Source organism: Solea solea, chromosome 20 (genome assembly GCF_958295425.1).
Source record: "Solea solea chromosome 20, fSolSol10.1, whole genome shotgun sequence".
NCBI classification, from domain to species: Eukaryota; Metazoa; Chordata; class Actinopteri; order Pleuronectiformes; family Soleidae; genus Solea; species Solea solea.
Window position 1 is genome coordinate 20,803,197 of NC_081153.1, and position 17,026 is coordinate 20,820,222.

Consider the following 17,026-nt stretch of genomic DNA (forward strand, 5'->3'; position numbering starts at 1 on the left):
CACCAGCTGTCCACATGTCCTCCTTCACAACATCCATGAACCGTCTCTGTGGTCTTCCTCTTGTCCTCCTTCCACATTCTCCCACGTTGCTGCAGCTCCTCCTTCAAATGCTCTGTATTTATGTCACAATTTTAAGATAAAGGGCTGTCGGCGTTAAAACTTGTGTATTGTGTTGCACACACTAGATTGTGTTGGAGCAGCTTGTGCAAAGAGAAAGAGAAAGAGAGCGGGATGTGTTGGTGTCGTGTGGCTCATGCAGCTGAAAATATGATGCAAAACAGGATCAGCCACTTAGTCAGAAAGTGAAATGAATTTGATAAAAAATGAGGCTGCAGCTGCTGAGAGATGGTAAGATATAATTCTGCTGCTTCTCTGCCTGTATTGGTTTAGACTTGTTGAATATGTCAATGAATGCTGCAGCACGGTTCATTCATCTGTCCAACACTAATACGACGTCAGTATTGAACACAAAAGGCGACTGAACTGGAACTCCTGCAAAGCGTAAATGCTGCTGTTGCCTTAACATTTCTGACTTATTGCACGTCCTTCGGCTGGAAATAATCCAAATTGATCTAAAGAAAATAGAGATAAAATAATCTAAAAGTCAAGTTTGTTAAGGAACGTCGTGACATTATGTTGATTCACAGGTTAGAGTTGCTTTACATTGTTAATATGGACTTAAAAATGGATGTGAGTTGCAAACTAATACCATTTATAATCACAATTAACTAGTGAACGTCTGCAATGAATCAAAAAAATAATCATAGCCCTCATTTCAATTATTTTGGATTTTTAAATTAGAATTTTATTAGAATTAGAATTAGTTTTGTGTCGAGCAGAAATAAAACATGTACTTCAGCATTACAAGAGACCAGAGTCTCTCCAAAGTTGTGCAGACAGAAGGAATCGGTTTTATCCCAAGGCTAACAAGTCTAGAACATGGTAATCAGTACTTAATTTACTGACTCTGTTACAGGAATGAATCATTTGATTCTCTTTATTGTTGCTTAGCATTATTCACAGATGAAGTGCCTCGTTTTATTATGTGATTTCTGAGGAGGAAATTAAAAGCAGACGTCGTTATTTATCAACGTAGCAAAGTTTTTTTTTCTGCTAACTGCAAAATACTAAAGTTATCCTTATGATTTTTTAAACACTCTTTTCTCAACGTGCCTTAAAACAAACAGAATCAACCAGCTCAGTCTGGAAAGTTAGCTGATATATTTGCCGTGTATCTCCGTTCACCTTTTCACCTGCAGCCCACTCATGTTTGATCTCTTTGGATTTCATATGTCTCTTCATTTGCATCATCATCATCATATGTTTGTGTTTCTGCTCCAGCCTCTCCCCAAAGTCTCCCAAATCCACATCTTTCTAACCCCTTATTTCTTTCTTCTCGCTTTCTTTTCATCTTTTTACTCTGTGTCATCAGTCTGACCTATTTTTTCCACTCGCTCTCTCTGCTTGTTCCTCACCAAAAAGGATTAGGGCCATGTGAGAGAAAAAAGAAAAGAGAGAGGGAAAAAAAACCTCAATAGGGATCCTGACCTCTATTTCTTTATCTCCCCCTACAGGCGACTTTGGGGAGGTGTGTCGAGGCTGTCTGAAGCTGCCCAGTAAAAGAGAGCTGCCCGTGGCCATAAAGACATTAAGGGCCGGCTGCTCAGACAAACAGCGCCGCTCGTTTCTAAGCGAGGCTGGAATCCTGGGGCAGTTCGACCACTCCAACATCATTCGACTGGAAGGCGTCATTACCACCGGTATGAAGCGAGGGAAGTAGACAAATCACAGGGAAAAGGGAGAAGTGTGGCTTAGGAGGGAGGTGGGGGAAAGAAAGATGTAAGAAAGATCAGGTGCAGATGAAAGAAAGAACAAAGGGAACAATCCTGTTCTCCAAGGACTTTCTGCTTCCTTGTCTGCACAGAAATGCTGGCCACAGTTCCATTCCTATTCAAATGATGCTTCGCCTCTCAATCTTGAGTCTGGGGCAGTGGTTGGCATTGTTGCCTCGCAGCAAGAAGGTCACCAGTTGTCCCCGTGTGCACATAGGTTTAAACGGGTCTTCCTGTGTCCTCCCACAATCTAAAAACATAATGAATTGGACACTCCTTTGTTGTGAATGATTGTTTGTCTCTATATGTCCAGCTCCCTGCGACCCTCATGTAGAGGATGAGTGAGTGATTATACTTTGAGTGATGGGTTGTGTGGATCTCCTCATATCACAAAGCAAGCGTCCACTGTCTTCTTCGCTGTCTCTTCTTGGGCCAAAAACAAGAGCACGCCACCAACTGGTGTCATATACTGAAATACTGCTGCTCTGGGCGGTTTATGACACTCTCAGAATGAGAACGGGTCGAGTCCGCTCATATGTGCCTTATATTTTCCACTAAATGGGAGAATAATTGACAAAATTGACAAAAAGAAGAGCTGAAACTAGCGGTTGAGACCATTAACTCCTCAGGATGATGTTTACTGACGTTATAAATCAAGTGAGAAGTAGAAGTCGCTCGAAAGACAACGTCGATTTTTATATACGATCAATGATCCGTATAGGGTCTGCGTGACCAGTGGGGACATGGTGACTTTTACATCACGTGAGCCGTATCTTGGAAATCATGACTTTGGCCTGAGAGAAGTCTGAAAAAGGACAAAAGTAACTAAAGATGTGATGAAAGACAGAAGATCATCACCTGTGTCAAAAGTATGGAGAGAGGTGGGAAGGAAACTCAAGTCAGAGTGAAGGGGATTGACAGGAGAAGAGAAGATTGGCGAGAGCACCATGCAGGACACTCCGACCAATTCAATATCACACACACGGTGGGGCGGTCAGTGCTCAGAGTGCAGCGCGGGAGGGTGGAAACAGGAGAGGCTGAAGAGGCCAGAGCGTGAGCCCGAGCAACAGTCAAGCTGCATCAGCTGCCATTTTCCACTGACAGATAGCAATTGAGGTCATGGAGGGAAAACAGGATGGAAGGAGGCAGAGCACACACACACACACACACACACACACAAACATGAAGGGAAGAGACAGAGAAAAGAGACATGAGAGACAGCGAAGATGAGCTAGAGGTGAATGGGAAAGGCAGGAGAAGTTTCTGGAGTTTTTGTTACTGCCAGTGTGTGTTTGTGTACACTTGTATTTGTAACTCTTTAGCTCTTTAATGTCCTCTGAGGTCATGGAAACTATACTGTGTGTATTTGTTAACTCTTCAGTATCTTTTTCTGTCCTAAACACTGACCTTGTCAGGACCAGTAGTCCTCGTGGAGACTTAAACCCGGTCCTAATGAGGCAGAACCTCATTTCTGAGGAGTTTATTAAGCTTAGGGTTAGGGATAAATGAACGGAAATCAATGCTGTACCCTAAGAAAGATAAGGGTGCAAACCTGTGTGTGTGCGTGTGTGTGTGTGTGTGTGTGTGTGTGTGTGTGTGTGTGTGTGTGTGTGAAGGCCCGATCACACTCTGTGCTCTGCAGGATGGCAGCAGATGTGCAGGGTACAGTAATTGGTGCTAGAGACCCAGCAGGGCCTTGAGATCCTTTCCAATATCACACACACACACACACACACACACACACACACACACACACACACACATCATGTGGATGTTTCCTCATACATAAAAGTGGTCCCATATGTTCACTTTCTTTTCACTACTATTGACACACACACATACACACACATCATGTGGATGTTTCCTCATACATAAAAGTGGTCACATATGTTCACTCTCTTTTCACTACTATTGACACACACACATACACACACATACACATACACCTGCTTGCTTGCCGCACTTGGCGTCAAATTGCACATCAGTGCACACACACACACACACACACACACACACACACACACACAGTCACAGTGAGACTACAAATTATCCGCTTTACATCACTTGCCTCCCTTCCATCGCTCCACTGCACTTTATCCCACCTGCAAACAGCATCCTCCTCCTCCTCCTCCTCCTCATCTCCACATGTACGAGCTGTAATTCACTCAAATATAACGTGATCAACATGTGTCCTGTTGAACACTGAAGCTCCCTCCTTTGCTTTCTTTGTACATTTTGTAGAGGGAAAGGGATTATTGGATATGCACTAAGGTAAATGTGTCTCCTTTCCAGGACTGCTATTCGAGGTTTTCACACCTCAGAGTATAAAATAAAAAAACACAGGCAGTGTTGAGGTGAGTTTTCTGCTGTAGTTGTTTCTGTTGATAAAGATCAGCGCAGGAGCTCAATTTGATCAGATCCAACCTCACAACTGGATTTATATGTTTATCTGATGTCACATCGTCGTCCAGTCACAGTTCATTACACGTTGTGTTTGTTTTTACACTCACTCCATGTGTTATTTTTGATGTTATTGCCATTAATGATAAAGATTCCTCTGTTGAAACAATTTTTTTTATGTCACAAAAAGTGGTGGCTGTGTGATTTTGTATTAATTCAATTGAAGTCATACATTTTTACTTTTTATATAATATTTGCACCAAATAATGTCTTCGGTGAGTTACACGTTACTGATATTCTTGAAAAATAGTAATTTCTCACCATATGTTTGACTTTATGACCTTTAAATATTCATTTTTGAGCACCATTTAAAGGTGAGAATGATAATACATGTTATGTCTTTATTTTATTTTCATGACTGACATATTTTGTCACAGAAATGCGCCTGGATTACCAACTATGTTAGGTTGTTGTTAGGTTGTTGTTAGGTTGTTGTTAGGTTTCATTCATTCAATTCATTCCCTCATGGTGATGCAGTGGCTAGTATTAGCATAAACTATATAATCTTTCCTCCTCTCCACTAGCAGTCTGATCTATTTTCATTAGCCATCCTTGAAACCCGAATGAGTCCATTATAGATGCCACAGCACTGTAAAGTTAAAGACTCTGCTTTTCAATATCTATTCTAATGACTTCCAAGTGTGTAAGAGCTGAGTTTGTGTTTTTGTGAAGCGGCAGACGGGACTTATTCCTCCGTCTCTTCCTCAGGATTTGCAGAATAATTTGACATCTTCTCTAATGCAGCGTCTCTTTCAGGAGCGATCGCTGTGAGTGAAGCGTTGTTTGACGCTGTAGTCGTACACATGTGTAGTGTCGGCCTCCTGCAGCTCACAAACACTGGGGGCATAAACCACGCGCTTCGACCCATTCATTACAAAGGTGGCAGGCGCATTATGGCAGCGTCCTTGTGCTGCTGACTCACAGCTCTCGGGCGTCGCGTTTCCAAACGGCCTCCTCCTGCCCAGCGGTCCACTCACACTGGTGAACCGTGAGCTGGGAAAGTTTTTTTTTTTTCTTCCAATACATCTTCACAAACTCCCAGGATTAATGGCCTCTCATGCAATCTGAGGATCAGTAATTTAAGATACCAGCTTGTTTACATATCTATCACGCTGCACTTGACAGTATCAACCGCCCGTATTCAATACTCCACTCCTCCTCCTCCTCCTCTTCTTCTCTCTCTCTCTGTTTCCTCTTTCCCTCCAACTGCTGCAGTCTTATTATCCTCCTCTGTGCACTTCATAGCACTGTGCTGGATCCCTGCCATCTGTGCCTGGCTACACACACACACACACACACACGTATATGCCCATGCACACCTGAGCTATGTTTTATTGTGTGTTGCCGTGCACAGGTTGTGTGTGTGTGTGTGTGTGTGTGTGTGTGTGTGAGGGTCATTAAACTTGCTGAGGCAGCCAGGGAAGCACACAGGTTCTCCCGGCTTCACCACAGTTCACTGAGTGAAGAATGGCTCTGCACAACGACTCGGCACTGCTGCCAAGTGGACTCCACTCACTTTAATCTCTCCCTCCCTCCCTCTGTGTCTCCATCTCTATTACCCCACACCCACCCCACGATTATATCTCCCCTCCCATACTCCCTCCTGTCCTGCTCTTTTCTCCAGGTAACACCATGATGATCATAGTGGAGAACATGTCTAACGGATCCTTGGATTCCTTCCTGAGGGTAGGTTTTACTGTGTCTATGTGTTAATATGTGCATTTAGATGCAGAAATAAACCCATATTATTGCCTTCTGCTTCCGTAAACAAGCCATTTTGTTCTAATAATCCCGAAGTCCTAGGGCAGCAATACTCGGGGAGAAAAAACCCCATAATGTAATTAACGCCACAAATGGAGTGTTTCAGCTCAAAGATGCTGTAAGCTTCTGTAAACTGTAATTGTGCTCCTCCGCTCTGTGTGTTTTATAATGATATGAATTAATGACCTGTTTGTTTTTATTCTTCAAATAAAGGGAATCAGCTCAGTGATCTCAACACTGCGCTGTAGGAACAGATGTTTGGCTTTATTCTTTTCCTTTTTTTTTAAATCACTGTGTGTTCTATACCAGTGGTTCCCAAAATCTGGGTCTCGACCCGCTGACAGACTGTGGGAGATATTTTTTGGATCCCCAAACAAATTTGCAGAATTTTCCTTCAGATGTATGTGTGTATGTTTAAAATAGCGTGAATAAAATGAAGTTTTAGTTAATTTACCAAGGTCTTAGAGATATGGCTATAAATGAATTACGGCCAATATTTTCATCTCTTCATCGACGTCTGCTGTATCTACTAACCTTTTTTCCCTTTAATTTAAACTATTAAGTATTATACAAAAAATGGCAAATTTAAAAGATATGTTGGTTAAAAAAAGTCACTTGAATTTGCCATAGAGTGTAACTTAATGTGTGTATAAATGCTAGTTTGTTTGCCGTCTTCAAAAAGTGTGTCCTCGTATAGAAAATTCGGGAAAAACTCAAGACTCCTTCTCACCGTTCGTATCCTCCCTTTGTTCCTCACCTCCTCTTCCTTTCTTTTCTCTCGTATCTCCAGAAACACGAAGGCCAGCTGAGTGTGATGCAGCTGATGGATATACTGACCGGCGTGGCGTCGGGGATGAAGTATCTCACTGAAATGGGCTTCATCCACAAACGGTTGGCCGCACACAAGGTAAGAGAGCAGGTGGGAGGAGATGATAGAGGGAAGAGGCTGTGGGGGGCGGGGGCAACGGTGATGTATGTCCCTGTCTGCAAACGTCTTTGACGGTCGCTCAGCACTAGGTTTATATTTGAGGAAAATAACAAGACAACACTGTCAAAATCATTTTGTCACATCCACTTTTAGTTTTTTTTTCTTTTCCTAAAAGAACCCGTCTGTCAAACTGCAGATGCTGTGATCGTGTCGGGGATTATTATTTTTTTTTTAATATTGAATGTGATTTTTTTTTTGGAAACAATCAATTATTGCTGGTGCTGTAAGCAAATCTGGAATCTGAAAATCCTCTGAGGTCCACACCCGAACCCTGACTCATGACTCTGATCAACAGAGACTAGGATCAATAATTCCCATATACAGTATATTATTGTTTTCATGTGAACGTGGGGATAAAAACAATTCCATACAGATTAATAATGAGTCCACTTCACGTTATTTCCGAACATGCATGTGGTGATTGCAGCTGAAAGGTTTAGCTTCTCAACAAAGTGAATAAATATCCTTTAACATAAATAACAATATTAATAATATTAAGTGCAAATACTAAAATGTTAGGCGTGTATGCTGACCGGCTGACACCGGATACTTACACATAAAATATCACAATATTGCTATATGTATCACCTGGTCATAAATATACTTGGTCAGATAAAACAAAAACAACACGTCATTTAAACGCCATGACTTTGTATTTAGTGGAAATCTATCATACATCATTTACAGTCATTTAAAATTGTACGTATTTATTTATTTCTATTGAATGACCTTTCACGGCCCACAGCCTGCACTTGGCTGATTTATGTATGTTGCATATTGAAATAGTTTTCCAAATGTAACCCGTCGGTTTACTCGATCACAGGTGCTGGTTAACGCCAACCTGGGCTGCAAGGTGTCAGGATTCAGACCTCTGCAGGACGACAAGATAGAGGCCATCTACACCACACTGGTAAGAGAAGACCTGTAAAAACTCAATATCACTCCTGAAATATATCCTTGCCCTGACACTCATTTAACGCTCTTTACAGATTTACCTTATCAATGTGATTCAGCATGACAGTGATCAGAGTGACAGTATTCTGCATTCTAATAATCTGATTTCCATGTGTCATATATCATAAGCTCCCCTGTGATTTCAATTTCAGGATTCTATAGGATGAAACCACACATTTGTTAGTCCTGCAAATATTTCCTGATAAAAAAAAAAGATTCAGGGAGTTGAAAGCTATACGCTTTTATTTTGAAATGGATGCAGGACTTGTTGTGCTTGTGATATAAGCAACAGATGTAGACGCTAAAACTGTGCTGAAAGATCCTTTTCACTGTCTGCTCTGCTGTGTGCACCAGTGTGGCTCTTAGTGCTGCAGCTGGGATATAGATTTTATTTTCCAGTCATTTGTTATGAATTTGCACATGTTGGGGAAGTCGTATAATTAAACCATCAAAAAACAAACCAAAATCCACTGAAAATATTCTCCATTGACACTTTCTTCAAAGGCAATACTATAGCTTGACATTGTGTGATCTCTCTACACCCCTTTACTCTGTGTCTTCCCTCTCCCGCTGTGTTTGCCAGCACGGAGGGAAGAGTGTGGTGCTGTGGACCGCTCCGGAAGCCATCCAGTACCACCGCTTCTCCTCCGCCTCAGATGTCTGGAGCTTTGGCATCGTCATGTGGGAGGTCATGTCCTACGGAGAGAGACCCTACTGGGATATGGGCAACCAGGATGTAAGTAAAGAAGGGTGCTTTCTATTAATCTCTCCCACTATTGCCTTTATTCTGTATATATCTATTTTTATATTAATATCTGTACTTAACCAGCCTCCTTCTCCTCTCACCTCCCTGCGATTCACCTTTTCAATGAACTCCGTATCCGTGACCAGGCTTGGATCTTGTTATGAGAAGCCGCAGTAGCTCTGAGAGCTATTGCAGGGCCTAAGTCCCCCTCCTTTTAGTCTGCATTAGCTCCGTGACCAATCCTGTTTTCTCCTAAGGACGCGTTGACCCCCTTCTCGTGGCCTCCGCCTGAGTGCTGCATCCTGCTCTTAAAAGTATTGAAAATCCCTCTGCAAGAATTCTGCCTCTTTCAGAAAATGTAAAATATTCACTATTTGAGGAGTGAAAAGATTGTTGAGTCGCCTGGACCCTGCCGCTTATCACTGGCACTTATTTCCAGGTCAGTGTGTGACGATTCATCACAACTACCTTTTTAATCCTTAAAAAAAGAAAAACTAAATGAGTTTTTGTTCAGATTTCTTTGAAAGGAAAATCATACCTTGAAGTGCAGATGAAAGAGACAAAAGAGCAGATATTACTCTTAGAGGCAACAACATGTAAAGGATTAAATATCCACTGTGTAACATTTAGTAGGATTCATTGGCAAAGGGAGTATTCTACTCATGATTTAACAAAGTGTGTAATGACTTTAAAATAAAATTGACTTCGTTTTTATACCCTGAGAGTAAGAATATTATATTTACCTGCCAATTTGCACCAACAATATTTCTACGGCAGCATAGATGTTTTCCATGACCTGATCCCTGAGTCCTTTACGAGGCTTTTCATTTTCTCCTCCCTTACCTCGACACTTTCCCCTCTCCAGCAGAGAGGACTGCCGTTTTAGCGGCATTGTGACCTGGAGAGATTGCGCCTAGATTAACTGTCAGAGTGTGACATCACTGAGCAGACACTGAAGATCAGAGAGTAGGGAGGAGCTGGTGTGATGCTCAAAATCACTGGGTCAGATTTCAGCAAAATCCAAACTTAAAGGGTCAAAAGTGAACTTTCAAAGACAGCTGCTGCTGTCAACACTGAAGACAGGAGCAGCCTCATTGCTATGCTCACACTGTGACCAAGTGTCCTGGGCTCCCTCCAGAACAGTGACAGAGAGGGGACTGCACTATTTTACTGATGAGGTCACTAAAGCGACGCTGTAGTCTTCACTCAACGTCGCTCAATTTCCTGTTTGGCCCGGCGTGCTGTGCTTGATCAAACGTTCTCTTTAGCTTTTTATGGCTTTGTGAAGTTTCTGGTGGAGTCTGTGTTGTGTCAGGAGAAGGTCGTTTGTTGGGAGGCTATAAGCAAACGCCGCTGCTGTTTACCCTAGAGTCACATCTTTTAGATTTTCATAGAAGACTCTGACAGTCAATATACAGGTCATTTTTTTTATTATTCTTTATTATTCTTACATACAGCCTCTTTAAAGTGTAACTTAATCCCTAAACCAGGTGTGAACCAGTGTGTATGTGTATCTAGTTGATGTTGTATGTTCATCCAAGTGTAAATCTTCACAGTTTAGTGTAAAGTAGTGGAATTATACTTGTAATAATACAAAAATTGGTGATTCTAGTGCCTCTTTCTGGTCAAACACCAGCTACTGCATTCAAATGTTTTGACTTTCTTGACTATCCAAACAGAAATTAAACAATAATAATAATGACTTGAAATGTAAACAACCTTTTTCTCTTTAGTTTTGACATTTCCCTCCGTGTGGACGAAGCGCGGATATGATAAAAATAAAAAATAAAAATTCCCCTACAGCCATTTCCATGTGGATGGGCACTTAGTCCACTTAGCCTAGTGCAAGGCCTTGTGTCCCAGACTCCTCCCCCTTTTGTAAATGCCAGAGGTGTGGCTTGAAGCACGGTGTTAGCGATCGAAAACCGTCGACCAAACCACGCCCCCTGCACTACTCCCCACTCTCCCTCCATCCTCCTCTCCCTCACTCAGCAATGGGGCGGAGTTACCCTCAGAGAAGCGGCTTTAGTCACCCTTTAAAAATCAGATTCAATCCAAAAAGTGGTTTGTAAAAGAACTGTCAAACTCACAGGTTGTGATACCATTATCTATATATCTTTACATCCAGTCAGCATATAGAGCTTTAAGATGAGGGTTTCGCTCACACAGCAGATTTAAGTAGAACTTTTTCCTGTGAAAGTGTCAGTTTTTTATCGTGCATCGGGTCCATAACGTCAACGGGGCCAATGCCCTCTCACATTAACACCATCAGAAAATAATGTGCACACTTTATGCAGGCAGGCGCAGAGTTGAAAAAGCACAACGCATTATAAGCATGTCCAAACGTGAATATTCATGAGTTCATGAGCAGGCAGATGAATAGCGAGTCCTTTTTTTCCCCCTCGCTGCCCTTTCACCAAGCAGAAGAAAGTTTTCACTCAGCCTCGTCCGTGTTATCAAACTTCCAATTGAAAGGCCGAAGGTCGAGCTTGTAGAGCAGCGGGGATATTAATCCATTTTAAATTGATACATTATATCGTCACGGCGTTGTCGCTGGGCCTGTCCACCTGTGATCCGTCCTGCCCTTTACCCGGCCGCTTTGATTAAATGGAAAATGTCAAATGCTGAAAAGCATTTGGTGAATGCTCTTTGGTGAGAAAGCAGCTTAAGGGGCTGAGAGGACGCTGGAGTGGGACACAGTGAGAGGGTTTGAGGAAATCATGCTGCTGATTGATGTCATTTTTGTCGTTATGCTTCAGCTTTAGTTCCTCTTCTCAGGAGACGGGAAATCTGAGGGGGAAGAAGAATGTTTCTAACTGAATAGATAGATACTCAATTCAGTCAATTCCCTTTTACATTGAGTTTCGATAGTCAAAGAATTCTAGTTAGTTATTTGGTTAATATCCATATATCGCATCAGAAACTACAGCACCAGGTGTTCCACTCGACTTTTCCTAAACGTTCCTAGAATGAAGTCAGAATTACTTTTGCACTTTACTTTTATTATGTCTCTCTTAACTACTTTAGCTTTTATATTCTGTTGTCACTTTTATATACAGTATGAAATAGTTTTGTCTCTGTAACTATTTGTACTATTTGTGTTGCTATCTTGACCAGGACTCCCTGGAAGAAGCGATCTTGTATCTCATTGTATCTTCCCGGTTAAATAAAGGATACATAAAATAAAATAAATACATAAATAGACAACACATATTACGTAAAACTAAAAAAGCACGCAAAACATGAAAGAGAACTGTTTAAATATGGACCGAGGTTCAGTCTTTCAGAAAGCTCTCTGGATCAATGGTTACTTACTGGAGCTTTCATTTGTAGCAGCAGGAAACCGTAAGGTTCACTTCTACTGCCAGACCCTATGTCCATTTGAATGAAAACAACAGAAAGTCTAGATGTGGTTCAACATCAGGTCCTTCACACCTGCCTGAGCGAGTTATACGAGACTTCTAAACTGATCTTGACTTCCTGCTTCCACCTGTAGGTGATCAAAGCCATCGAGGATGGTTTCAGGCTGCCGGCTCCAGTCAACTGTCCCCCACATCTCCATCAGCTCATGCTGGACTGTTGGCAGAAGGAGAGGACGGAGAGGCCCAGCTTCAGCCAGATCCACTCAGCCCTCAGCAAGAGCATCCGCTCCCCCGACGGCATCGGCTCCTCCACACTGGCGCGCAGGTACGGTCAGGTGACTCTCAGGTGACTCTCAGCGACCGCACGGACGCTTTTCATTCATGTCTATAAATCTCTGAACGTTCACCTGTGTGCGTTCTCCTTCAGGACTCTCAGTTCGTCCATTACACTCGCAGAACGACCTCTTCCGTCCTTCCCTTCCTTTAACTCGGTAGGAGAGTGGCTGGACGCAGTGGACATGGGTCGATACAAGGACAACTTCACTGCTGCAGGATACTGCTACTTAGAGTCTGTGGCACGAATGACTGTACAGTAAGTAGCTGCACGCAAAACAGTCTGCAGACGTTCAGCTGTCGAAACATCTGGACTGACAGGGAAAGTATAAAAAGAAACTTTAGTCAAATGTTGGCAACTATTTTAAAGGGGGTTTAAGGGTCTGTCACATAAGTTACTGCTCCTCAAAAGCCTGAAATCACTAGGGGGAAAAACGTATATATCCGTATCTGTATCAGTTTTAAGTATTGGCAAAAATTCCAATATTGTGCTTAATTTTAAATAAGTGATAAATGTTCTATTGGACCATGTCATCAAGAGGGGCCACTAAATTCACTAAAGTCAACTCCACACTCTGGTCACACTGTTGAGTTTGATCACCTGTGAGCAGGGGCGTAGCAAGCTTTTCAAAGGTGCGGGGGATGGATGTGGTTCGTATTTAATAATCATTAATAATGCATTTTTTTGACCAAACAATAAAAACGATGAATACAATGACAGAAGGGAACAAAAGGTTTAAAATACAAGACATAATAAAAAGCTTCCCATTTAAATGACTGATACTCAAAAGTATAAAAACTCACTCAGTATAAAATAATAAAAAATGCAACAAACATGAGATTGTACATAAAAATTGTATCTGTGAAAATGAATGCCTTATTGGGTTTGAACACTTTTCTCAATTATTTCACATAGATATTTAACACAGCTTGTTGATATGATAATTCAATAATGTCTTATATTTTATTATCAATAATGACAACTTCAGGCTTCCATATGTCCAAAAGTGACTGAAAATAAGTCAAAACTCTATAGTGTGTGAACTATGGACCTAGCTAGTTCCCGCGAGCTGAACGATAAATCTAACGCACCAAGGGAGGCGGGACTTAAGGCAGAACAGCCAATCAAAGCCTGTGTCAGTTTTCACTCAGGTGCGTCCTGTATTCAGAGGTGTGCTAGGACAACGTTTGGAGCCGTCATGATGATGATGATGATGATGATGATGATGATGATACCGAACATGAAAGCTTTTCAGTCTAGAAATGAGTTGTTGCTTTCCAAAGATAGACAGCCTCACTAAAACTGCCAATAAATAAATAAATAAATCTACTTTTCTCAATCAAACATCAGTGGGCGGGGCTCGGAGTGCCTCTGGCTCGTCACCTCGTGTTACCTCGGCTCTCAATCAAACCGCCACCCGGCGCGCGGTGATGAAAGCCAAATGTTTGAGTGATAAAATGCTGATAAATTAACCCGGAAAATTGGAGCTTGAGAAATGATTAGGAGTCACAGACTGCAGCCAGTGATGGAGAGTCCAATAAACCTCCCAATGATCTTTGTAAATCTTGATCTGTGTCAACAGAGACGTTATGAGCCTTGGCATCACTTCCTTAGAGCACCAGAAGCTCATACTGGCCGCCATCCAGACGCTCAGAGCCCAGGTCATCCAGATGCACGGCCGCGGTGTGCAGGTCTAACACGGAGTCCACTCCACGAGTCCCGCGCCGCCGCCGCCACTGCAACAGACGGACGATGGGATGGAGGAGAGGGGGAAGACAGAGAGACAGAGAGAGTGCTCTCCTAGACTCCTCATTCCCCACTTTTCCTCCTTTCTTTTTGTAATAATCCCCCTCGCAGACGAGCAGTGTTCTTGTTGTGATATTGGAGGAGTGACTTTTTTTTCTCTATCTGAAGTGCAGATAGAGGTCAAATGAAATGTAACGCTGGCTCTGTCAGTCCTGAAGCTGACGACAGAGATACACTGACTCACACTAGATATGGATTAGTGTGCAAAGAGACACATTTTTGGTGGAATGTCCCTTTACCACGACATTGATTCCCTTAAACACACATTATCAGAGTCCTGAACTGGTTTACTGGCCCTGGATCAAAGAACACTCTCCTCAGATTTTTTTTGTACATCTTATTCACTTTGAAGACACAAAATGAAGTGATCTCACATCGGAACGTTACTGCAGATTTGAACACGTCTGGATTATAATCTGTGGTTTCAGAGCAAAGCAGCTTAAAGACGACTGTGCTGTCCCACGCTGAGGCTCCAGTGGCTGCAGAGGAAGTCCAGTCTGTGTTGTCTTATATACAGCATTTAAAGAGTGTTTGCCGGCTGAATGGAGCGTCAGTGAGATGTGGGTGATGATGATGATGTACGGTTGTTTCAGGAATATCACGCTGCTTTGTTTGTTTCCCCATTTTGAGGTTAACTGGTGGTGACACAAATGCTGCAGTGTACTGTTGTTACAGCAGACTTTAAGAATCGTGTGTCGTTTCTTTACATCCGTGTGTCTTCAGTTTCCTTCCTTTCATGCGGATGAAGCGTCATTTCCCGTTACTTTCTTCTCACTAAACACGATCCTCTTCCACGTTTAATCCTTTGTGCAGACGTCGGGGTCGACTCTGGAAGAACAGCCTGATTCACTTTATTTATTCGTGTTTACAGATTGTAACGCAGATGTCTACAGAGGAGACGTGACCATGGTTTACTTCACTCAGCGGCGTAGGCAAGAAATGGGTTTCTGTGGGTGGGACCGTACAAAAGTGGGCGGATCATCTTGTCGCAGAAAGAGTAAAAGTCGAGACTGAAAAAACAGACATAATTTGAATATCACGCACTGCAAAGGCAATAACAGCAACACATTGAACATATGTATTTATATATACAGTTTATATATATATATACATATATACACAGAACATGAACATGTGAATATTTATAATGATCTCTTTCTAACATTTCATTTTTGTAACAAAGTGTTTGTTTGACTGGAGTCGGCTGTGTGTGTGAGCGGGTGACTCATGTGTTCACCCAGACCCATTACTGGCTACGCCGCTGATATAACTTAAAGATTTGATCTTAATGACGTCTTGTTTTTGATTTTTCTTCGATTTAGTGTTGATTTATTATATTAAGACGACTGTGAATTTGTTGTTTGCTACAGTTCATTTAAAGTCCACGATGAGTGGATGTGTCGTTTACAGTGCGAGTTGCAGTATGGATACAGAATGTCCTAAAGATGTTTATTTTTTTGTGTCTCTGTCGCTGTTGTTTTATCCCGTTTGATTTTATGTTTATGCACCAGTTCTAACCCTCACTTCTCTGTCTGTACAGTGATCTGTCCCTTTGCCTTTCCTGTCCCTATTTAAATGCAAAAAGGAGATTGAAAGGAAGAAGTGAATCGGGGCATTATCTGATGACCACATCATCTTTTTATTCAATATTGTAAAACTGATTTGTATTTGGTACAAGCAGAGTTTTTTTGGTGGTTCTCCTCGTGCTCTCTTTCTGTAACTGTCAAAAAAAAAAAACACATATCTGAGAAAAAAACCACACACACACACACACACAGTCAAACTGGACCTCGTCACCACGATGAATGAAACTCAAATCTGTCTCTGTTTCCCCGCCCCCTTCAGTTACTGTAACCGTTCTGTTTAATACTGTAAATATGTATTTGAAAATGCTAAATCTATTTTTATAATTTGTTTGAGGAACAACTTGTTGAATATAATATCTGCTCACTGTGTAAAGGTTTTCTTTGTTTGAATTTAGGGCCATAGCTGAGAAACACTGGTGTTTGGATTAGAAAACGAAAAGGTTTTCTCCTTTCTTTCTTTCTTTCTTTTGTTTGTTTGTTTGTTTTTGATGATTTTTACTTGTTAGAAGAAAATCTGATGGCTGTTGCAATATTGAAACGTGTTATTAAAAAATCTCCAATACAAGCAGACGTTTTTGTCCTTATCCCCTATTTCTATAATGACTGCGATCTTTACATGACATTATTAATCATTAGTCATTAGTCAATCATTTAAATAATCAGAATTATAAAAGGCTCCTTTGGGACATTTTTTGGACAACTAAAAATGTCAAACGCATCCAAACATATGACTGATGTCATTATAATGACTGTTCATAAGTCACTGTTTGAACATGGAATACATACTTTTCCTGTCTAGTTCAGTCATTTTTACTCTGAAAGTGTCAAAAAGGTTTTATTGTCAAAGGCTAAACTGATAAACCTATAATTAGACATTAAAATGTGCAGAGGCAGAAGCAAACTTTAAAAATGGGATTGAAAATGTCACAGCGTCTCAAACATGTCCAACTTTAAAGCTACAGTATGTAAGATATTTGATGTAAGTCATGAAAAAGGTCATAAATTGTTGTCACAAATGAACTGAGGACTATGGTAAAATGGTCTGTACAGTTATAGAGCTGCTTATATAAAAATCTGCTTTATGCTGAAAAGGTTCAGAACAAAATTCTACTGCTCAAAAAACCTGGTCGTTCAGCAGCAGAATAAATGCTTCTTGTCCCGGCCGCCCCTGTACGGCCCCCGCATACACACAAACGCT

The 17,026-nt window shown here is 41.6% G+C and overlaps 1 protein-coding gene across 3 annotated transcripts in view; it reads left to right on the forward strand.

The window, feature by feature from the left end:
• Positions 1-14,766, forward strand: part of LOC131447278 (ephrin type-A receptor 7-like) — a 162,697-nt gene extending 147,931 nt beyond the window's left edge. For all 3 annotated transcript variants that reach the window (XM_058618941.1, XM_058618942.1, XM_058618943.1), the window contains 8 exons: positions 1,575-1,760; positions 5,917-5,978; positions 6,844-6,960; positions 7,865-7,951; positions 8,579-8,731; positions 12,237-12,427; positions 12,530-12,694; positions 14,019-14,766. In XM_058618941.1, the coding sequence (XP_058474924.1) occupies positions 1,575-1,760; positions 5,917-5,978; positions 6,844-6,960; positions 7,865-7,951; positions 8,579-8,731; positions 12,237-12,427; positions 12,530-12,694; positions 14,019-14,133 (1,076 nt within the window). In that variant the 3' untranslated portion in view covers positions 14,134-14,766. The remainder of the gene's footprint in view (positions 1-1,574; positions 1,761-5,916; positions 5,979-6,843; positions 6,961-7,864; positions 7,952-8,578; positions 8,732-12,236; positions 12,428-12,529; positions 12,695-14,018) is intronic.
• Positions 14,767-17,026: the final 2,260 nt, after the last annotated feature.